The following is a 23,557-nucleotide window of genomic DNA, read 5'->3' as shown; positions in this document are numbered from 1 at the left end:
TCACACCAAGTCAGACGTTGTAGCGAGAACGCCTTCTATTTATATCAATGTGGGTAATGCACCGAGGCGGCAGAAGTAGGAGCCACAGGGAATATCGAAAAGGAAACGCAGCAGAAAGTTGAAACAGATCAACTTTTGGAGAAGCGCAAACTGATGTCATGACAGATTGTCAGTCATGTAACCAGCGAACAGACCAGAAGACACCTGCAGTCCACAGGCACATGTCATACAGTCCTTTTCTGTCGTTAAATATTATAGTGAGTAATGTAAATATGTAAAGAGCTTGAGAGTACTATCTATCTTTTGTAGCAGTAAAGATAATTCATTAATGATAATCAAAAAGAATTCTAGAGATGTTTCAGGCTGACATGAACAACTTGCTGTAGACACAGAAACAGTTGCTGAGATGAGGAGATTGGCTTCATACCGCTGGTCTCTCCCCTCTATTCCCCCACAAATGGGCCATTTAAGTGACACTTCCACACCGCCGCACAACCCTGCGGCTAATCGCCACAAGGCCTCATTTGATGTGAATGCAGCCTAAAATGTGGCAGGTTGTGTTCCCACATCATTAATTTCCCCCAAAAAGCTGTAGGAAAAGAGAACAGACACCTGTAGCATACGGCTGAATCTCACAGAAAAAGGAATAACTGGAAGTTGTGCTTATAATTCACGCAGGGTGTCATGGTGCTAAGAATGCAGTATCATCCTCTTCTGTTCTCAACATTACATGAATGTACATGTGGTACCTTTTTGTATTTATAACACCTGTCCTGCCAAGTTTTCTTTGTAAGGCAGAATTCTAAGCCCCAAACATACCGTATCTTTGAAATTACCCAGTCTGACTCTACATCAGAATGAGGAACTGGCTGCTGTGAGCGGGAAATCAAAAGGAGTAATGGTGGGGAGTATGTGGATATGTAACGATGGTGTTTTTGCGAGCGAGAGTCAATGTGCGAGTGTATGAAACGACTCCTGTGGGGGCTGACTGGTTTCTGTTCACAAACTGCATCCTGTCACAATCCAATTACATTTCCATTTCCTGCGTGCCCTGTGGTCTTGTTGCTGTGCGCACTGTTCAAATACCGCAGGATAACTTATGCCTCAGTATGCACGCATGCATGCATTAACACACACACTCTCACAAACAGACGCACACACTCAGACAGATTCAGCCTGTAACCACACTACCTCCATCCATGAAATATTCATTCAGACAGGGTATTTACACCAGTTAAGTGTCTTTCTCGAGGGTAGCAGACGGCTGAGCGCTATGAAAATCGGATAACAGTGGGAAAAAAGGTAGAAAGAGGAGGAACAAGGAAAGGAGGGGAAGAAAGGGAAAGGAGAAGATGATAAGTCAGGAAAAGTAGTATGATGCTGATTAAAATGTGAGCGTTCTAAGTGAAATTGACATGACTCTACTTAGAATAAAAGAGCTAAATAAATATCATTACAAGGGGATTGAGGGTGAGATTTGACAGGAGGGGATGAGAATAGATAAGCCGTAGTATTTCACATTCAAAGATCTGATGCTACATTCTCCCCATCCTGCTTTGTGTTCACTACAGAAAAGACAGAGAAAGATAAGAGTGACAACTGAAATAGGAAGGGATGATAGAGGCAGGGCTGCATGACATGCAGATTTTAGGTTAGTTACATTATTTATATTTAAGTACTAAGAGATTCAGCATTATTGAGTTACTGCTCATTTCATTGTCATGTATAGTACTTTGTATATTTAGGGTCCAGGCAGCTAAGCTGCCAGGACACTATTGTAATCCTAGGTATTCTTCTTCCTTCTTCTTCTGCTTCCGAGGAAATCATACTTCCCATGGGTGAAAACTCACCAAACTTTGCACAAAGGTCCAGTCTCATGCCAGATATCCTCAGCTGTAAACTCAAGCCAATAGTCCTGATGGTGGCGCTACAGCAAGCGTCTAAAGTTCAAAACTTTGGAAATTCATAACAAATCAAACATACGTGCTACAACTTCACAACTTTCATCAAACTGTAGCCCCAATACTGAAGAAACTTTTGTACATTTAAACCTATTAAAAATTATGAAGTTCATCACTCTGTTTTTTTTTTCAAAAACTGTAAAACTTCTTAAACCTATCTCCTCCCACAATTTTTGCTCAATTGACACCAAACTTGCTACAGAGCATCTTCAGACTGTCCTACACAAACTATGTTTCTCAGATTTTTGATTTATCAAAAATTGAGCCCACAGTGCATCAAAATGTTTGACTGTAAACGGTACTGTAAACATATACATGCAAATTCTTGCTAAATAAATCTTCAATGTTCATGAAAAAAATGACAAAATTCTAGAGTCATGGAAGATGATGTATGGCAAATTTCAGAATTTTATCTCAAAACTGAATTTTTGACAGCATTTTGAATTTTGCTCTAATGTGAACAATTGGAGTCAATGTAAAAATGGCAATTTTAAACATCAGTTTTTCACTTATGGAGCAAATCAATCATTGTTACAAACAAATTACCAACATCTCCATGCTGTCTAGATGCAATATGTGTATTTTCAGATTTTTGTTTCGATAACTTTTGTGAAGCTACACGTGAATTGTCACTGACTAATTAGCTCAGTGAGATAGAAATTCATCCTTAGTCTCAGCTGATGCAAAAAGCAGATTGTGTTGCTAAATTCCTAAATGTCTTACAATTCTTCTGCTTGTTGCTCAGAATTGCCTAAAAATGCCCGGACCCGACCCATCGCTGCGCAGCAGCTATAATGTTTCATTTGAATTTTCATACTCAGTGTTTAAGTGGAGTCATTGTGTTCACTTGGTTATGAGTTAATTTGGTTCCTACCTGCCCTTGTTTTGCAGGGACAGGTATGAGTGATACATTGAGAGAGTGAGTGCCTTGTGCTAAACATTGAAGAGAAGTTGCTGTACCCCTGAGTTGGGATGTGTTAGTACTGTCTTGCCGTGTTGTTGTAGCCTGCTTATTACCCACAGCCTGGGAGAACAGGGGAACATTAACAATCAAGAAAAGAGGGTTACACATATCAAACAAGCATGTTCCATCATGTCTAGAATATGATTTGCTTCTCTGTTGCAACACAGTTCATTTTCATGACCCGTCCCTCATGGGATTATTCAGACACATTAACCAATAACACATTCTGGTTTGGTAACCCACCATCATGCAGCAGAACAATACCTAAGTATCATCCAAAAATAAACACAAAAACGATCAGTTGAAGAAAGACACAAACCTCCCACAACTAGCGCTTCGAGACATTTCCAACAATAAAAGTACAAGTACCGAGTACAAGACACAATACAAAGATCCAAACAAGACAAAATCTGCATCTGTGATTCAGTACCAAACACTGTTTGATCCAGTTTACCGATCAACAGCCTGCAGTCCATACAAAACAGAGTCAGAGGGATCCATATGTTACTTTTCTCCTCCTATCCAAAGCCCCAAAAAGATACTCAGGGAATCTAAACACATTATAAAAAAGGTATTCAATGAAAGCTGACTATCAAATCTAAATCAAGAATAAGATATTTTTTAAGCAATATTTGTCGTAAGTCATGATGCAAAGGACAGTATAGAACACCGATTCAGCAAGGAGAGGAGCAGGTACAGAGGACCTGCGGATTTGGCATTTGTAATTGTTTCAGATAATATAAGTTAAATGAGCTGTGATCCCTCCAGCGTGTTCTGGGTCTGCCCCGGGGCCTCCTACCAGTTGGACGTGTCCGGAGCTCCTCTAACAGGAGGCGCCCAGGAGGATCCTGATCAGATGCCTGAACCACCACAGCTGAACCCTTTCGATGCGAAGGAGCAGCAGCTCTACTCCGATCTCCCTCCGGATGTCCGAACTCCTTACCCTATCTCTAAGGCTAAGCCCAGACACCCTTGTGAGGAAACTCATTTCCGTATCCACGACCTCTTTCTTTTGGTCACTACCCAGAGCTCATGACCATAGGTGAGGGTTGGGAAGTAGTTGGAGCAGTATATCGAAAGCTTTTTCCACTTCATTTTGTCACAAATTCTTTCGCCTTCAATCTCACCTCTGTATCTTCCATGTATAGCATGTTGTGACACGTTAATTTTATCAAAGAATTTCAGCACCTGCGACTTTGTCGTTGTTCTTGGCCATATTGTGATTTTGATAACATTTCGATTAACTGTGCAGTTCCTGATAGAGGGGAAGAAATACACTCCTCAGACCTTTTTAAATTTGTCTTGCCTTTGCATTCACCTTTAAGTGAACGCCGCTTCCTGCCACCAACATGTAACACAGTCCATCAACACACACCTCTCCCCCAGTCACTTCCCAGATCTAAGTGCCTCCCAAGATCCCTGTGCAACCTTTTGAATCAAATGGTGATGACAGACAGGGTTAACCTTTGTTATTGTGCATCACCTATCCCTCTTTATCTTCCCCTCTGTCTCTGTGTATATTCTGACACTGACTGTATGAATGACTGACTGACTGACTCAATGAATGAATTGAGCACTTGGACAGTGTTTCCCTAAAGATTTATTCCAAATCTTTTTATTTCTTGCCCGTCTTTCTCTTTCATGTCACTCAGAATAACAAGCCTCCATCTCTGCAGAGAATATTGATTTGCTGGTGTGTTTTGGTCATGCTCTTTTTCCCCCCCACACATGTAGGCAGATTCTTTTTAGCGATCAGACCAATCTGCTGCACAGGGAGCAGTCCATCGTTAGAGAGGAGGGGTGAAGGTTTGACGGCAACATTTTCCCCTCCCTCCTCTCTATCCTCCCCCCCTTCATGGACCAACATATGTGCAGGCAGGGGGAGGTGAATGCAGAGGTTGTACGTGTGTGTGTGTCTGTCTGTTTGTGTGCGTGTGAAGAGGGCAGAGCCAATCAGAGCAGCACCAGGTACCTCCCCCCCCAGCTCCTGGCTTTGTTTGGTCTGCTCCATCTCCCCCCTCAGTGGTTTCTGCTGCAGTATAAGTCACAGCCTGCGCCGTTCTCTCTGACATACACACACACGCGCGCGCACACACACACACCGAGGGAGACAGACATGCACACACACGCATACGAGCGCAAATCCTCTTACAACTCGCCAGTGCCCAGAGCAGATTAAGGGGCTGCACATCTCAAATTGTATTCCAAATGTGCCACCTTTGCATGGGTCTCCTTTCTCTTCTTCCTGCACTTTTTCCTCTTCCTCCTGTGCCACAACGGGACTTCTGCTCTGCACCTGCTCCTGCTGCTGCTTCTTCCTCCTCCGCTCCGTCTTCAACCTCTGGCAACTGGCCCGTTTGCCTCTGCAGCTGAGATGACCAGGCAGCCAGCCTGAGGCAGAGGAAGAAACTGCCAAGCTCACACAGACACTGAGGCAGAGGTAGAGAGAGAGGAAGAGGGGGGAAACAGAGGGGAAGAAAGAGGCTGAAAAGGTAGGAAGTCAAGGATTAATTCTGATCTGAGAGGCGCCTCTGGAGAAGGAAGGCAGGAGAGGAGGGGGGGTCAGCACGGCCAGGTTCGGAGAATTGGAGGTGGAGGAGGAGGAGGAGGAGGGGGGAATAGAAGAGGACAGAGCTTCAGTGCAGAGGGGAGAGAAAGAGGGGAAAAAGAGAGGAAAAAGAGCAGAGCGTTGACCATGAAGGCTCTGTTGCTGCTGGTCCTGCCCTGGCTCAGCCCGGCCAACTACACAGACAATTTGGGCAACCTGCACATCCTCTATTCTGAGCTGTGAGTACAACACTCAGCCTCCTCTTGCATCCTTTCACCAACATCACCCCATCATCTCTCCCCTCCATCAGCAGACCTGCTAATATGTTACTGTGTGTGTCTGTCACTTCTCTTACGTTTGTTTGTGTCTGTGAGTTCATTCATGCGTATGTGTTCCAATGTTTACATTTTCATCATCACTTTAAGAGTTGCAGTGTGAATCTGTGGTGCCAAAATGATCATAGAGTTGCTTCCTACTGTCCTGGTCACTGGTTGTTGTGGTGCTGGGATGCAGTAGAACCAGCAGGTAGAGCTTTGTGCTGTCCAGGACAGTTTGGATGCTACAGCACTGCAGCATGGCATCTCTCTCTTTCTCTCCCTCTCTTCAGCGGCATGTGAGTGTGAGCGTGTCTCTGACCACTGTATTGAATTGAGCAAAATGTCAGGACACGTTTGCTCACAGTTGCTCACAGCTCTATACAGTGTGCGTGAGCGAGTCCCGTTAAGCGTACGGATGATTGTAACCACGGGTTGTGTTTGTTTGTGAACAGACTTTCACCTAAGCATTAATGATTCATAGCCGGCTACTCTACTACTGCATCGCATCTGTTCAAGCCTTTATGTACACAGAATCTTTGTTGTGTTTCAAATCAGCATCAGAACCTAAAATAACACATCACATATAGACACACCTGCTGGTGCTCATTTTCCCAACATTTCCTTTTAAATCATATTTCATCAGTAGCAACTGATGTGAACGGTCATATCAAAATTAACACGCAGATGCACAGCGAGTTGGGTACTGTTGAATTTGACACCGTAAAAACAAACCTTTCATGTGGTGTGTCAACATTAAGGCTGATTGTTTTGATTATCAACTGATCTGTCGCATGTTTTTGCATTTAATATGAACCATAGATGGAGATTTTGGGGGGCTGCAGGGGGCACATCCCTCTAGGTATTTTGAACGTGTGCATTTGTCTCCCCCAATAGAAACATGATGGCTTTTATTTGACAAAAAGACATTTTCACTATAAATTGATGCAAAAAAGGGCAAATTGGTGCATAAAAATTCACCAGTTAGTGTTTGACGCACAACATTTTCAAGTGTCCGTCTAATGATGAAGTAAAATCAAGCCCTTGGTATTAACTTAAGTTTAAGAGATGTTTAAAGAAAGTGATCACCGCAATTTCCTAAAGCTCAAGGCGCCACCTTTACATTGTTCGTTTTGCCTGGCCAAAACCCAAATACAACCCAAATAAACAGAGGAAGGTGGCGAATCCCCATATTTTCTCATCAAAAGTGTTGTCAACTTATTGAATAATCTACCAGTCATATCCACACAAGTCCACGAAACGGCAGATGAAATATCATCTCTTTACACCACACTACATGTCACATTATCCTTGTTCTTGGCTCCTCTTCTCCTGAGCTGTGTTTCCTGCTCTGTATTGGCCCTCAGAGTCTCTTTGTGTGGGAGTTAATGTTGACTATATTCAGCCGCTCCGTGTGAAGCCAGGGCTCTCTGATCCCCAAGCTGGGCTACCGCTCTTCTCTCCAGTCTGACGGAAATGTCCCATTATGCTGCATGAATACATGAACAATGGAGCGCCTCGCAAATCCCCTCATTTCATTGTATGCTCTCTCCACTGAGTGGGGCTTTAGCTCCTGCAGACACCAAGAGCCCATATTGGACAGCGGTGGATGCCAAAGAGGGAAAGAAGGGGCATTGTAGGCAAATGGACTGAATGGGTTGGAAGACGAGAGGCAGCAGTATGAAATCCTTACATTTGATTATATACAGGGAAGAATGGGAGGCGGATGCGATGAGAATGGAAAGTGGATGAGCAGTTTGAGGGAGCAGAGAGGAGAGGGGAAATGAGAGAAGACAGGAGGGTATAAGGTCACTTCCTGCGCCTGCCTTCCATCTGGCTATACGTACCATGCGTACGGCTGCCATGGTGACGGCACCAGCACGCCTAGTATGCGGGTCATTTCAATAAGGGGGTTGTTTGTAAATAAAATGATCAGATTTTGTCCACCGAGTGAGGAATATTGGCAGTCAGACGGAGGAAGTGTCGGAGTGCGTTTCTGTGCTTGTGACAGTGAGGCGTTTTGCTGATTATGACATGACAGGGAGAGAAACCAGGAGCAGACAAACGCGGACGTGGTGTTTTTCTGCCTGGCTAGAGAGCAGTGGCACACCATTTGTCTTTATCCATACTGTTGACAGGAGCAGCCTCCAGCTCTCCCCCGTGTTACCACCGTCTATTTTTCCTGCTCTCCTCTTCCTCCTCTCGTCTCTCTCTCCCTCGCCTCCTTTCTTGTCTGATTTCTTTCACTTTATGTGATTACTACAGTGGGTTTATATTGCGTGGGAAAAATGAGAGTGGCTGCAATCTGTCTTGCTCACACATAAATGAGCGTAGGCTCGTATACAGACTATACTGGCTATACGCAGGGTGTAGATAACAATGCAGCGGGAGAGTAAATGTTTCTCTGTGATGAAATGCTTAATATGGTTACTGCCGTTTTACTCTGTCAGCACCGCCCAATAAAAAAGCAGCACTGGCACACACACAGGAGAGCACCTACATTGTGATTTTTTTCCCCTCAATGCATACACACACACACACACACACACACACACACACACACACACACAATTAGACTTTTCTCATTCCCTCCCCCAGCCCACATGGCCTCCCCTGATGCTCACAGTGCAGTGCTGTAGAGCATTAATGATTAATCTATGTTCATTTCGGGGCCTGTGCTGAGATGTCTTAAACACTATGATTAGCTTAGCTTCCGTCCTTTCAGTCCTCATCTGGGAGGTGTTTGATCACCGAGAGCTGCGCGCACTCCCCAGCGCTCCGGACATCTTCGGCATGGACGCGTTCTAACAGGATTAGCCACCCGGCCGCCATGCACTCGTTGGATCTGAACAATACCAGTCATTTGTTTATACCGGGTCCATCTCGAGTCAAAGGCAGCGCGCCACGCCGTGCCCCCTCCAGCCTCGTGGCAGTTTCAAGTGTGGGGCAGGCTTCACTAATTAGACTTTTGTTTGGATTAAATATTAATCCCTGTTCAGTAGTGAGGCAGCTCTCACTGTCTCGTTGTATCTAGCAGGGCAGAAATACAGGGAAGGCCACAGGGAGAGTAGCTGAGAGATAAAAATCAGGCTAACAGCCCACTTTCTACCCTCCTGGACAACTTACATATCTCTCTAAAAGGAGATAACATTAAATCAGCGTAATTATTTTTCTGCATGGGATTTACAATACTCAGTGAATCCATCATGGGAGCATTTATATGCATGAGAAGACTACAAACTACACAATCATGCATGAAAGGAAACACAGGGGGCAAGGACAACGTGTAGAGGACACACTGAAGTCGTTCACAAACAAACAGACGAATGCATAAATCTCTCATTACATATTACACTTCACAGAAAACAAATACGCATGAAAATCCACACGCCAAAACACACATTTGACCATGTATAATTGAAGAGTGCCCAATGCATGTGTAAATACACAGTCACAAAAGAACAGATGAATTATGTATGTATTCATTTATTCATGAGCAGAAGTGAGTAGCAGGTCAAAGTGTTTACTTTAGCAGAGCCTTCCTCTCTGATGTGTCTCTGTTCAGGCAGAAAGACAGCACACCAGCACAGCAGACAGGTATTAGTGTCAGCATGCAGAGAGGGTTTAAAAATGGGATTGAGTTTGGTGTTTTATACGAATAACATTTAACTAAACCCAAATATATTTGTTTCCGCAATGCAGTGCACTTTTATATCAGTGCTGAATCATTCACATCAAGTGGCCTACTTCCACAGCCATATCACTGAAGTTGTGTGCTTTGTAAAAATAGGTGTGTGTTAACCTTTGCCTCTGGCTCTGGCTCAAAGTCTGGCTGGTGTTTGGGTCTTTGAGGCATGACGTGTTTAACATGGACTGTTTTCTACAGTTTACTGTCTGAGGCAGGCTAATCTGTAGGAGGGCATCCATATGGGCGGCCTGCAGAGCGGGGAGCCAGCGGAGTGTAACTGACAGCAGAGAGGAGAGCAGTGTGGAGTTAATCTCTCACGTGAACGGTGCCCTGCTGAGTGCCAGGGCTTTGGGTTCGGCTGACCAGTGCTGGCTGCGTTTCAGGCAGTTGTACCATGGCACGTGGAGGTAGGGAAACCAGGACACTGCCAAGGGCTAGAGTGAGGAATATAGACTAAAAGGTGCCAAGAGCAATGTGGGACAGCAGCCTAGTGGGGATTCTCTATGATCATATACAGTAGTGCGGTGGGGATTACAGTTAGAGTTGTTTGCAAGTCAGAGACAGAGATATATACGTGGATGGATTGCTGAAGGGCCTACTAGGCACAAGCCCAGGGGCCCCAGGCATTCACCTGGAAAATGTCACTCAATGTGACACATACCAACCAGGAAAAGGCTCAAAATGACCACAAAGAAATGCAAAGGAACTTCAAAGAGACACAAAACAACTAGAAAGAGACACATCATGACCAAAAAGACGCAGATATACCTCAAAGAGACGTAAAATAACTCCAAAGAGGAAAGAAATTACCAAAGAAGACAGAAATATTCCCCTAAGAGACACAAAACGGCCTCAAGGAGACATACAGCGATACCAAAGAAACAAAACAACCACAAGAAAACACAAAGCCACAAAAAGATGGTGACAGCTACAAAGAGACATCAAACAACAACAAAAAGAAGCAAAACCAGCCTAAAGTCTGTGTGTCTTGCCCCTGCGTAGGAGGAATTGTTGGGCCTTTTGCATGTCTGTGCCCAGGAAGCCATTCTCGCATAATCCGCCCATGAATGTAGACACACTATTTTACCGCAGGTCTGTTGAGGTGAACACATGTAAGGTTAAATCCAGCTCAGCCAGAGAGCAAGGAATAAATCAGCTGTGCTCTTCTTCTCTGTTGACAAAAAGACTGAGTTGCCTTCTTGGTTGAAACCAGATACCGACACATTAAACGCTGCATAAACATCCTTCCAGCCAGATCATGAGGTCAGGGCTCGACTGATGATCGTACCTATCGATTGGCTGAAAAGCCATGAGTCAGAGTTTGGGCTGTTACTAACAGGCTGACTGGACTGGAGTCCTCCGCGCTCGTAAACACACAGATGCGTTAAGCATGCCAAACCTGCTGAGCCACTGTCTGCTGCACAGGAGCAACAATGGAAAGCTCAAAACACAGCGGCAGGATTTATGCGCCGTGTGGGCTGTTGTACACAATCACTTTTGGTTTCTGTATGCATTCATCTTCAAAGGCTGTTAGAAGTCACACCCAACTAAACCTCGCCTCCCACTTCAATTTACCAGATCCGTCTTTAGAAACAAGCTCGGCCAAAAAAAAAAATTCCTCCCACAGCAGAGACTGTCCCCTCTAGCTGCAGCCTCACCCCTCCTCGTGCAGCAGATGGGATTACCCCTCACAGCAGGCGGATCCAATCAACACACCAGCGCATCCTCTGATTAACACTCCTCTAGTTCATCATTAACTGGATTACTCTGTCTGTCTTTATGTCGCTCTCTCCTCCCGCTCCCTCTCTCCTCTCTCTATGTATCTATCTATCATTCTGTCTGTTCCCTCCCAATCAAACTTTACTTTATGTGTTTGGCTCGTGGCCCAAGTGTGTGATAAAGGAGTAATTGATATACTAATCTAATCAAGGAAAAAAACGTTTAATTCAAACCTTTATTTCCATAAATTCAATTAATGACCGCCACACCTCCCAATACTGCACCAGCATTCTTGTTAGGCCACTGTGTGTGTGTGTGTGTGTGTGTGTGTGTGTGTGTGTGTGTAATGACTACAGGTGCTTCCCCAGAGCCCTGTATTTATTGTTTCTACTCTCCTCAGTCTGCTCTGAGGCAAGCTTGATGTGTCTCAGCCAGAAGCTGTTATGGACAGACTCTCACAACTTTCATTCCTGAATCAACTGAATTAGATGTTGAGTAAAACCAGAGTCCATAAAACATTTCTGGATTTTAATGAGTGTTTTCTGTTTATTTTTATAATGAGCACGGTAGGAAATTTGGTAGAGAAGGGAAAAGAGTGAATTCCTGGCCTTTCTTGTAATTTGTGAGATTTTGTTTAGTGTTTCGTCCACGGGAGTTTAGTTAAAGGAGCGGTGCGCTGGATGTAGTAGCAACTAGCAGGGAGGACTGCAGATTCCAACGAGCTGAAACCTCTCCCATGTGCCAAATGTGAACTCCTCATCAGGATTCTTTAAGTATTTATTATTCAGGACACAAGCAATTTCACATTACAGACGTGTGCTTTTCTGGCACTGCTTGTTGTGGAGGGGCTGCACAAACGGCCCTATCTGGAGTCAGTGTTTGGTTTGTCCATTCTGGGCTACTGTACAAACATGGCAAATCTGTAGACGAGGACCCGCTCCCTTTGTAAATATAAACATCTCATTTAAAGGTAATGAAATGCAGCATTAGTGGTGGGTACAAACAAATCTCTCCACTCACTATGAAATTCTCTTTTTTCCTGTGAGACGTTTTCTTTTTTGGCCTTGGAATCAATAGTTGTCCTCACTAAGGAGACTCAAGCTCAGACACCGCTATTGAGATTCGGAAACTGCACCGCAGGCGTATGCTGCACATAGTTGACAAGATGCTTAAACACATTTATAACATTGGAAGATGTAAGAATCACTTCAGGGCTACAAAAATGATAAAAGAAAATGAAAATCGTAAAAAAATATATATATATATATTTATTTCCATATAATTTTTGACAAAGCCACAGGGAGCCACTGGAGAAGGGCTAAAGAGCCACATGTGGCTCCTGAGCCGCAGGTTGCCCACCCCTGCACTAGAGAAAATAAACTTATATTACATACCATTTATGCCAATACACCCCCCCTAAATCCTCCACACTGAACCTTTAAAAGAAATTAAAACCGTTTTTTTTTTTAGCTGGAAATACAACAGGAATGTTTCTGCACTTTAAAATGAAGTTGTTGAATATTGCACCAACAGTGTCTGTGCATTCCCATAATCATTAGTGCTCCAAAAATAAACTCAACACAAACATCACATGCTGTAACTTTTAAGCTCCTCTCACATTTTCTGTCACACAAGGAATCCTCGCATATCTCACGCATACACACAAACACTGACACGTACACAGACCTGCAGGCTACCTCAGGGCTCACAATGCAACCAGGGATTCTTTTCTCACGCTTTCTTGCATGTCAGGTGTCGCTGGTTTATTTTCAAAAGCATTAGGAAGTTGGTGTCAGAGCTCGTCAGTAGCAACTGCCTGCTGCTGCGCGCAGATTAATAAGGATGTAGGAAGAAGAGAAAGAAGAGCTCAACTAAGCAAAGTTCGTCAAGCTGCGGGTCATGAACAGGTCGGCCAGCTGTACCCCCACAGACCCACTATCTTTGTGAATAAACAATGCTTTAGATTCCAAACCATTTGCATGATTACACGCCCGCAGTGTGTGAAAGTATGCACCAGGACACAGCCCCAGTTTCTGTGTCTGACTGCCTGACCTGGAATTGTCACCTCAGCTGAGGTAATTTGCGCTGTATGCGTAGTGTGGCCCAACACGATTGTCCGTGGCAGTCAGGGAGCGGAGAGAGTATTTGGGTTAGGAAGGATAATCCACTCACCCCTAAAGAGGATTGGAGAATCTCACAGGCTTTGATGAGTTGTGAGCTGGTGTTTATTTCACATCACAAGAACAGGGCTGTTTGTGTCACAGCCAGGGAGCGTCGGCACGACCACCGTGTCACATAAAGCATCATGGGTAATTGTTACTGCGCTGGAGAGAGCGGAGGATAAAGGGGTAGGAGAGGTAGAGGAGGATAAGGGAGGAGGCAAGGATGAGCGCTGAGGATGTTTTGGCGTCTTCGCTCCTTATCTCGCCACAGATCCTGGGGTTTTAGAGAGATGATGTGATAACTGAGGCTGTGCTGACCGAGACATGGATACTGCGGTGCTAATGAGCATCCTCTAAGCTCAGTGATCATCCCCTGAAAAATGATGCTGTACAAGAGAGGGATAGCTTCACACAAGCACTCAAAGCTCCATGATTATACACAAAAAGGATGTTTGTTTACGAGGGCGAAACAAGACGACAGAAAATAAGGAGTGTATATATGTGGATGTCTTTGCAAGCATACCTCCCTCGATGCACTGCACGTCTCCAGCGTTCAGACTTAATTGGCTCGCTTACCTTGGCTCTAAAACTCCAGGACCACCCCGGCGAGGGAGACAAGGGGTTTCTGTCATGCTTCCCTGCCTTTAACCTCAGACAGCACAGACTGTGGCCTTAACATTAAAACTGAAGACATTAAAACTCTAAGCGGCTGAGATATGGCTCCGCTTTTAAGGCAACTCTTGTCCCCTGGAGGAAGGAGTTTTTAATTAACGGGAGACAAAGCCTTTAATAAACCAGTGGCAGTGTGCACTGCTGCTGTCTCAGGCTGTGTTGTGATGGCCTCTGTGTTTCTGGGACTTCAACAAACCTTCAGCTTGTATCTGTTGTTCTCCGTGACAGCTCTAAATTTATTTTTCTTTGTTTTCCATCCTTTGTGTCTGAGCTGCACAATCAGAGCACATGTTTTAGAAATGAACCCTTAAGATCTTCCTTCCTCAAATTCAGTGTGCAGTGTGCATTCATTAATACTTGGACAGACATCTTTGCTAATATTTGGGTGGTCTGTAGGATTTATGCGACTGAATGAACCTGTATTCGAAGGTATTTGCCCATCTCCACTGACTGACTGTGGTTTTCCATTTTCCACTAGCCATGCTGAGACAGAGGAATGTTGTTTAAGTCTTTAATTCCATATAGTCAGCTTCAACCAGAAGCCCTATACACGCCTATCAAGGGTGTGTGTGTGTATGGAAATAAAAAGGAAGCAAATGTTCAGCCAAGCATCTATATAGGAGTGAGATCTATATATAGATGAAGACATTAACACCAGCTGGGAGAAATTAAAGTGAATGAGGACATTGTTACGCAGAATGGTCACAGCAGCTCTAAGTGGTGTAACAATAAGGATGACTGGTGATGTTTTCTTAGCCAAGAGATTGTTATTATATCTATCTGTAGGTTGGCGTATGATGGTCCATTAACAAGATTAAGAGTCTACAGCCATGCTAACAGTTCTGTGAGTACTTTGGCACCATGGCGCTCGTGGATGCTTGAAATACTCACAACGACAACACTAATATATAGTGATGTTAAGGATAGATCATGTTTACCACCTTAGTTTAATTCACACTTAACCCAAATATGCATAAATGAGGCTATTTTTGCAGGTCATAAACCAAAGTGTAGAGTCTTCCAGGGGTGATGCTTTTGGTGTCTGATGTGGAACTTAGCTTCGCCCTGGTTCTCTTGACAGAATGCCTACGGGATTTTTCAATTACATTTTGGATAATTGCAGAAAATAAGCTCTGTGGCAAGCAAATATTTACAATACGTCTATGCTTTGTTCAGCGAGATAATCTCCACAAATAAACGCCACTTTCAAGCCTAAATGCAATCGCCGGAGGTACCAAGCTAACGTCAGGCTGTAAAAGACTACACTACGATCATACAACTTAACATCCCTAACACAGCGAGGCTGTGGAGTCATGTTCGGCGTAACATTCTGCACTTTCATTTAGCCACTTGTTAGCAATCGCCCTTTTTAAGACACATAAAAGCTTCAAAATTTATGAATGGGTCATTTGAAATGTCAGAGGATCACCAGCGTCATTAATATTTATCCTCTAGGTGACTGATATCTTTAGCAAATTTCTGACAATTCATCCAATGAAGATTTGAATAGTTAATGTATTTATCAGTGTATTATCCCATCACACGTGCAGCCCACAGTACTGCCAACACTGTCTGAGCCAAAGGACTGCATGCTTTCATTAAATTACTTGAGTGAATATATTTTATATTTTTTGTGATATTTCAGTCAGATAGTAGCCTAAAGCAAAGCACACACTCTACAACTTGTTACTTGTTTTTACCATGTGGGATCTTGCTTGATTGCATATGCTAATGGAGGAGTGTTAATTATCTATCCCATTCATTCTTCATTGTAAAACATGTATTTAATAAATTGGTCGTTCACTTTAAATCCTTAGTTTGCACACAGCCGACAATGCTGGCTCACAAAAAGTACCTTTTTATATTAGTCAACAAACAAAATAGCTAAGTCATCACTTAGCACGTTAAATCTGCTCTTATGAAAAGTTTTAATTTTAAATAGGCTTTCAAACAAACAGCAATGGTCAATCAGGAGTAGCTTTGCCAGGAATATTCAAGTTTGTTATGATCTATAAGTCGCGCTGACAATGATCCTTTAACTGAAATGTTAACATCTTTTCCCTTTTAATAATTAGTGCACTCTTTTTACATTTGAAGAAACTCTTTCGACTTTGTTTCTGTCAGTATGCAAGAGCTTATCATAAAAAAATGGTGGACTGACTGGTCAGTTGGGAAAGGAAGTGCAATCTATTTTCTTAAGTAAAAAACATTTTGTTTTTATGTTTATGTTTTACAAAAAGGCGAAACAACTGCAAGTGCATCTTGTCAATCGAGTGCACATGACCCTGCGTACATAAACATATCTATGTATGTTTACTTGACTGTGCCACTTGAACACAGTCATGTGAGCAGCAGCTGTTTTCAAGCTGCGTACAGCTTTAATTCTTCTAATTGATAGTGAGTGACACAAAGAAAGCTTCTGCCCTCTCAAGACTGCAGCGCTGCCCTCTCCTCTGCTGCTGATTGAAATATTGCTCTATTCAACCACTTCACTCAGTTAAGTGGTATGTTGCTGCACGGACATGCTTGATACCAATCAATTTACTAACTGAATGAACAAGAATAACTCCCGACGGCTCTGCCTACACACAGGTGTTATGTCACCAAGCTCAGAGTGAGATCGATAGGTGCTTCAGTTTTGTGGAACGCTGTATCTAACTGTGAGTCTGACCCGTGGCTACAAGTGAGATATAGAACCCACTTCAGGATGAAATGATTTTCCCTGTGAGATATGGACCGAGTGCATGACCCACTTTGACAGCTCTGTTACTGAGACAAAATGCTGCCACTAGTGTGATGTGATGCCCCAGGGGGGGCCAATGGCCTCCCTGGGCTCAAATGGCTCACCAGCATGTAATCATGTTTCTGTAGAGAATCTGCAATGATGGCCACCATTTTACCTTGCCTCCTTTTTTGGCTTGATATCCTCCATGTAAGGTCCAGCAGTGCTCTGCCCATCTCACAGCACGGGAGCTATGGACGCCGCTCCTCTTGTTTTTCTGAGCTACTGTTGAAGCGGAGCCTGGGTTTGATCCAGCTCATTAAAACCCAGTTAATGTTTGTGCTGATGGCTCCGCAGAGACAGCCAGAGAGACAAGCCAGTGTTATTCCTGCCTCTGATGAAGCGTCAGCGTAAAGCCTTTATGGCTTACAGATGGAGGAAAATTCTCCAACAATACAATACCCTGCTCTGTAGGGATATCTTTAATTCACACACAAACATTCCCAATTTAATATTGTCAGTGTGAAAAGCCTTTTATGGCGTGAAGCATAATATGTGCACGAGTGTGTACTCGAGTGTGTATCTGTGTATGTGTGTGTGAGAAAGGGAGAGAGTTGTAAATGTGCTGTGGTTGTGGTGTGTGTTGACAGCGAGAAGACATCTGGAACTTCGGAATTAGATTTGTTTTTGAGAAAAACAACATTCAGACGATCTCTGTTTTATATTCAAATGTTGTGTCAGTTACCCACCCTCCCTCCTGTCGAACGGGTGTTTTCTTACATTTGTGTTCAATCATCTGTCGGGGATGCTCACACCCACAGCCACAGAGAAAACCCATCCTACATGTGATTACAGATACTGTCACAAAAGAAAGTGAAAGTAACAGAAATGAGTAATTTATTTTTCTTTTGTGAGAGTAAATATGACACTTCTGGCACATTCTCAGAGAGGTGCTGCATAAATTCTAAGTGAGAGCGCTGGGAAATATATTCAGCCACATTTGTTGTTGTTGTACAGGCGGTGTGGTATCTTGGCGAGGTGGGTGAGCGCTGAGGTCAGATAAGCATTCCCAAAGCAGGAGATAGAGGTCAGCGTGCAGAAAGCCTCGGGCTGGAGATGCTGAAATCTCCTCACATTAGTCTTGAGAATGTGACCTTTTCATTGGATGTTAACATGAATTTACTGACTTTCACTCCACTGTTATAAGTGATTCTATTTATGGCTGCATGTTTGACATCAGCGTCCTGCGTCAGACATAGACTGTATAAAAATAATGGATGTTGGCATGTTGACGTCACCCATTGGTTTGTGGATTTCCATTTTGAAACCTTGAGTTTGGCATTTTGGTTGTCGCCTTCTTGGATCTTTGGAGCCAGAGGTGACCGTGTTTGGGAGAGAGGGTGGAGCAAGTTGTAACGTTAGCTGCTAGCTTGTTTGGCGCGGTGCATAGAGTGGTTCCTTGTGAAAAAGCCTGTAGGATTTTCTCACTGGATTTTGGGTTATTGCAGAAAACAGGCTCTGTGGCAAACAAATTTTTATGATACTTACACGTTTTGTTCAGCAAGATAATCTTGTCTCTAAACAAATGAGCACCGCTTTAAGATTTTTGCGGCGTAAATGCAATCGCCGGAGGTAAAAATCTAACATTAGGCTATAACTGAACTACACCATGGTAGCATGACTTAACGTCGCCACCACAACGAGACTGTAAAGCTGTGTCCAGCATGATGGCGTTCTTGTTAGCAACCAAAAAGCAAGAAAAAGCTTAGCTGTGGAGACCATAAACACTTTTTTGTAGCAGTCTGTAAACATGATTACTTCTACTACTGAGTTGGACATTTTAACATGGGGTCTGTGAGGACTGACTCACCCTTGGAGCCAGCCTCAAGTGGCCAATAGAGGAACTGCTGTTTTTTGTGTGTGTGGTTTGTTTTTTGTTTTTCTTTGGGCACGTTCATGTTAACTTCATTTTTCAGCCCCAGAGCTCGCCACTTGGTGTCAGATCATCACTGTCATCAGTTCATCAACATGTCCACTATTAATTGCATCATGCCAACTGTGTAATCTCACACTGACCTTTTGACCCTTGTGTGCAGGTGTAAAGGGGCCTCTCATTATGGGCTATCAGCAGACAGGAAGCGGCGCTCGCAGGAGGGCGAATGCACCGACAGCACGTCAGAACTCACCATCGCCACGCTGCCCAACGATGGCCCCACCTCCGCCGCCGTGGCACTCCTATCAGACGAGCCCGGTCTGGTCAACCCCGCCTTCGACCCCAGCATGGAGGACAACAGTCAGTCAGGCAGCACGACCAGCCTGGCCGCCCGCAGCAGCAGCAAGAAGAGTGAGTGTGAGTGGGCGAACGGATGTTTGTGCGTGGTCATGTTCGGTCCTGCATGACGTTACTCTGTAGTTATCTGAGGCGTGCGAAAGAGAGAGAGGGAGCTACAGGGAGTGTGTTTGCCAGAGTGACAGATTGAAAATCAATACAGAGTAGAGAGCTCTCTGGTCACAGTTACATAGTCTCCCGGTCAAAACCACACGCCAGTGATCTATGTTCAAACATACGTTTACACCTACAGACTTACAACGTATAACGCAGGTGTTCGTTCAACCTCAAATACAGTCTTTGTTCTTTCTAATGGTCTCTGATAGAAATCCTATTAGCCAATTAGCGCTACTGCCTTGTTTTTTCACCAATCCATAAAAACTCTCTTTGTGGAAAACAGCAGAGAAACATAGAGCGAGGGAAAGTCACTGAGAGGGCAGGTACATTATGCAGTCAAGGAGAAATGGAAGGAGAGGTGGGTTAAATATAGCCTGATGCAAGTGTGTGTTAATGCCCAATGACGTGATCACCCCTCTCCTTCCATTTCTCCCACCTGTGAAACCAGGAAGCAGTCACGAGTGTTCCTCTCTGCCCCTCCATCCCTCCCCCAACCCCCCCACTACTGTGAGCATACGTGCAGTGGGGACACCAAATGACGCTGCACCAGCACTTTAGACCCGGCCGGCTGAGCGCCCACAACCACCATAAGCGCCACTACTGCTGAACAAGCTGACAGCTCCAGAAGCGGCTGGCGCTTTTAAAGAATAATGTGGCTGTCAGGAGCTCTCGCATCTCCCAGAGCCCGCAGAGGGAGGGAGGGGCGCTGCAGAGGCATGCTGCCCCGTGTTCAGTGCAGCCACGCTGGGGCTGCTGCTTATCCACTGCAGCCTCCTGGAGCCTGCCAGTCTTTTTCTGAGAAAAGCAAAGTACCAGACAACAGTCTCACAGGAAAGGTCTGTTTTGGATGTGGGCACTAGAGTCCACAGTGTGTTACATCACCGCTGAAGTTACGCAACCGTGTAACTATACTCAGCACGGATTGGCTTTATTAATTAAAGAGCCACTGGTTGAAAGCAGCTCCTCCACACACACACACACACACACAAAAGATACTTTATTGGAGCTTGCTGAAAGTTGCACAACAAACAAACCTCTGAAAACTGAAAAGGATGGACTGGAGGCAGAAAATGTCCTCGTGCCTTTCACTGAGACCACTGCAGTGACACAGTGGGTGTCACAGAGGGCTTCAGAAAAAACACAAGCCTGTCAGCAAAAAAAAAAAACTGAATGTGTCTCGACTTTTGCCTTTAAGGTGCGCTGTGATTTCTTGTAAACTAAGTTGTGTTTACTCACCAGAATGCACTTTGCACCTTGAGGTCGAACAACTTTATCTCCTTCCTCATAAAACATCTAGAGAGCTGATCTTTTTAAATTCTGTATTGTTTACATTCACGTGTAGTAAGGATGCCCGATCAAATACACTGCATGGGCACAGACACATACTGACCTCTGAAGCAGACTGAGTATCAGCCATGACATAACCAATCCACACTACATGCAGTTTATTTGTCAGTGTCAATTTAAATGTTTCCACTATCAGTTACAGTTAAATCAATTTATATCAGAATGAGCCGCTGACACATTACCTTACATAAAATGATTTCCATAAGTTCCACACAGTGAGATATACAGATTTTCAGGAAAAAAGAGAGCACTTATAACTGATCGTTGCTCAGTATCAGGAGACACTCTGAATTTAGACATAAGAATTGAATCAGGAAGGAAATAGTCGGCAAGTGAGTTTCAGCTCAACTTGACTGTTTTGTTTCTCTCTCGCTGCTCTGATAGTTATTTTCTGCTGCAGCAGGCAGCTGTTTTCATCAAAAGCCTCCACAAACCCACTGTACACTACCTGCTCAGCAATGATCTCTATAAACAGATATTTTAGTATGTATGCAGAATGTTTAGGCAACTGTACAAGACATCTTTTCTGTTTGTAGTCTGAGTACTGTTGACCAATCATGTCTGTGCAGGCTTTGGTTGCCTGCAGATAAACAGTCTGTTTGAAGAGAAAACGAGGCGGAACGCATTGGCTGGAATGCAATCTTGGTACCCATCGGCTATCATCTGTCAACAATTTAGCTTTTTATTAGCTTTTTGTAATTGATCTGCATTCATATGCAGATATTTGTTCAGAGAGATCAGCCAAGTGTTGTCTAGACCTGTCTCGAGTTGCTCATTGACTGTAAACAATGAGCAGTGTAAAGAAGAGAAAATCTTGGCCAGATATCTGCTGGCTACACCTGCAAAATATTTGCCATTGCACCCTTAATCATCATGAGATGATAGCCGATGGATTCCAAGACTAGCTGAGCACCAAGCGACTGGCTGGTGAACACAGTGGAGCAGCTAAAGAGCCAGATATTTCCCTTAGGAGTGGGCAGAGACCAAAAATGAGCTAAAAGCAAATTGATAATGTTGCTCCATAACTGCTGGACTTGTAAACATGCTACTGTTTGCTAAGACATTCTGCATATTGACTTAAAAGGTGACGATATGTCGATGTTGTGTTCATAACTAGTTTCTGCTGCCCCAGCGTGACGAAAGAAAAAAGTTATTGCAGGGATCATGTTTTCTTGCTGGCAGCCTTTCTTGCCTCTGTGGGGGCTGTTGCGTTGCGGTCACCAGCTGTCAATCAGCTGAATAGCCTGAGACTTGTGGCAAGGATGTGTAACACGCTGCACATGTGTGTCCTTGCGCATCCTCGTGCACATGCACGATACAAATATAACAGGGACACACTGTCTCTTTGCTCTATGGCCCTACTAGAGATCAAAAACACAAGGAGCGGCATCCCTCTGTTTATCTCACTATCATTTAAAATGAAGGGGGAAATGACTGCTGAAAATTTACCACAGTTGTGCAATGTTGTTTTACAATAGCACCATTCAAACTGGGCTTCTTGTATAAGACAGGTATTTTATCTATTCACCAACACACCAACACTGATCTCATTCCCTAAACCACGAGGAGGCATTTGATTGGCTGTGAGGAGGCAGATTCAGACAAGTCCGGGCATGTTGAGCATGAGGTAATCTATAAAGTGCCTCTGTTTTCTCCCCTGTGTTCTTTGCAGTCAGAAATTTTGACCGTTCTTCAGTGAGAAGCCGTTCCTTCAGGAGGCTGAACCGAGCATTCAGCGTCCTGCGGAGGACAAAGAGTGGCACCGCAGTGAGCAATGAAACATCCGAGGAGAGAGACAATGCCAGGAATTCCAGTGTGCCACAGGAAGGTAGGGATCAAGGCCTGCATCTCATCTCTTCTCTTGCCTTTGTTACTTAACGTGTACATTTTTGGGCTTGGGTCGTGCATTGTTGTGTGTTGATGTCACTGCTGCATTTGCACTTTGATGATTCCCCGAAGAGGGCTCCAGGGAGACGGCTCAACGTGTGTGCGTGTTTCCAAATGTGTGTATTTGTGATGTTCCCTCAGCTGTGCGAGGAGGGTGACAGGGCTGGGAGCCCGCAGTGTAACAGTAGCATATGTTTCTTTAATAATTCAGCTGCAGATTGCATAAGTCCACTGGTGCATCGCTAGAGACGGATCAGAGGAAGAGTGGTAGCCTGAGGCACTTTAGACAGGGATGGGATACAGGAGGTCACTGGAGAGGATGACCTTCTCTTCTCCACCTCCAGTTCTTCTCCTCCTATATCTCCTTCTTCTCCATCTTCACCCCCCTTTCCACTCATCCCGTATCCCCTCCTCCTCTCCTTCAACCTCCAACACAGCCAGGGTCAACAGGTTTGCACCAACTTGATGGAGTAGTCCCCAGGGTGCACAGTGCTCTTGACATGGTAGATCCATAGGATGCTTTGTAGGAGGAAAATGTGCTCTAGAGATATTTAATGTAATATCCACAGCCAGACGCTCTAGACAGTAAAGTGGAGGACATATAGTCAACCATAAGAGAGCATAATGTCGAAGTAGAACTGCAGCGTGACGAGAAGAGGGGAAGGAATGTGGTATTGCGTAAGAATGAAGGATGACGAACGATCAGGGACTAGATTATTCTCTGAGGCCATCACTGAGGAGGCTGAGAGAATAGATTAAATATTCATTGCCTGCCGCTGGAGAGACAAAGATAGACGGAGAGGATGGAAGGCTGAAGTAGAGATAGACCCATACAGAACAAATGGAGGGAAGAGCGGATACGGTAAAAGACAATGGAGATAAGGAAACAAATAAAGCCATAGCAATGTCCCCAAAGATGGAAAAAAAAGAGAGGAAAGATGGGATGAAGGAAGACGTTGAGAGAGGTTGAAAGGGTGTGTGATGGAGAGGAGGAAGGGTTATATAATAGCTGCAGGTCTCTGTGTTAGTGGTCTCCACCCCAGAAGCAATCTGCTGCGATAAAGACAAAATATTGACTTTGGAACGGAGAAAGTGCAGCGTGAGTAGAACGAAGCGACTGAGGCTAC

The 23,557-nt window shown here is 44.3% G+C and overlaps 1 protein-coding gene across 4 annotated transcripts in view; it reads left to right on the top strand.

Moving 5' to 3' along the window:
- lnx1 (ligand of numb-protein X 1) overlaps window positions 1-23,557 on the top strand; it is a 46,195-nt gene that overhangs the window by 10,995 nt on the left and 11,643 nt on the right. The window contains exons 1-3 of one of the 4 annotated variants that reach the window (XM_049588547.1): window positions 4,986-5,712; window positions 18,847-19,094; window positions 22,216-22,371. In XM_049588547.1, coding sequence (XP_049444504.1) covers window positions 5,621-5,712; window positions 18,847-19,094; window positions 22,216-22,371 — 496 coding nt within the window. In that variant the 5' untranslated portion in view covers window positions 4,986-5,620. Of the gene's footprint in view, window positions 1-4,985; window positions 5,713-18,846; window positions 19,101-22,215; window positions 22,372-23,557 lie in introns of those variants that run through there. The other 3 variants (XM_049588546.1, XM_049588545.1, XM_049588543.1) reach the window with 3 other exon arrangements.

Source organism: Epinephelus fuscoguttatus, linkage group LG10, assembly GCF_011397635.1.
Source record: "Epinephelus fuscoguttatus linkage group LG10, E.fuscoguttatus.final_Chr_v1".
NCBI classification, from domain to species: domain Eukaryota; kingdom Metazoa; phylum Chordata; class Actinopteri; order Perciformes; family Serranidae; genus Epinephelus; species Epinephelus fuscoguttatus.
Note: the sequence above shows the minus strand (reverse complement) of the source record. Positions and strands in the feature narration are given on the sequence as shown.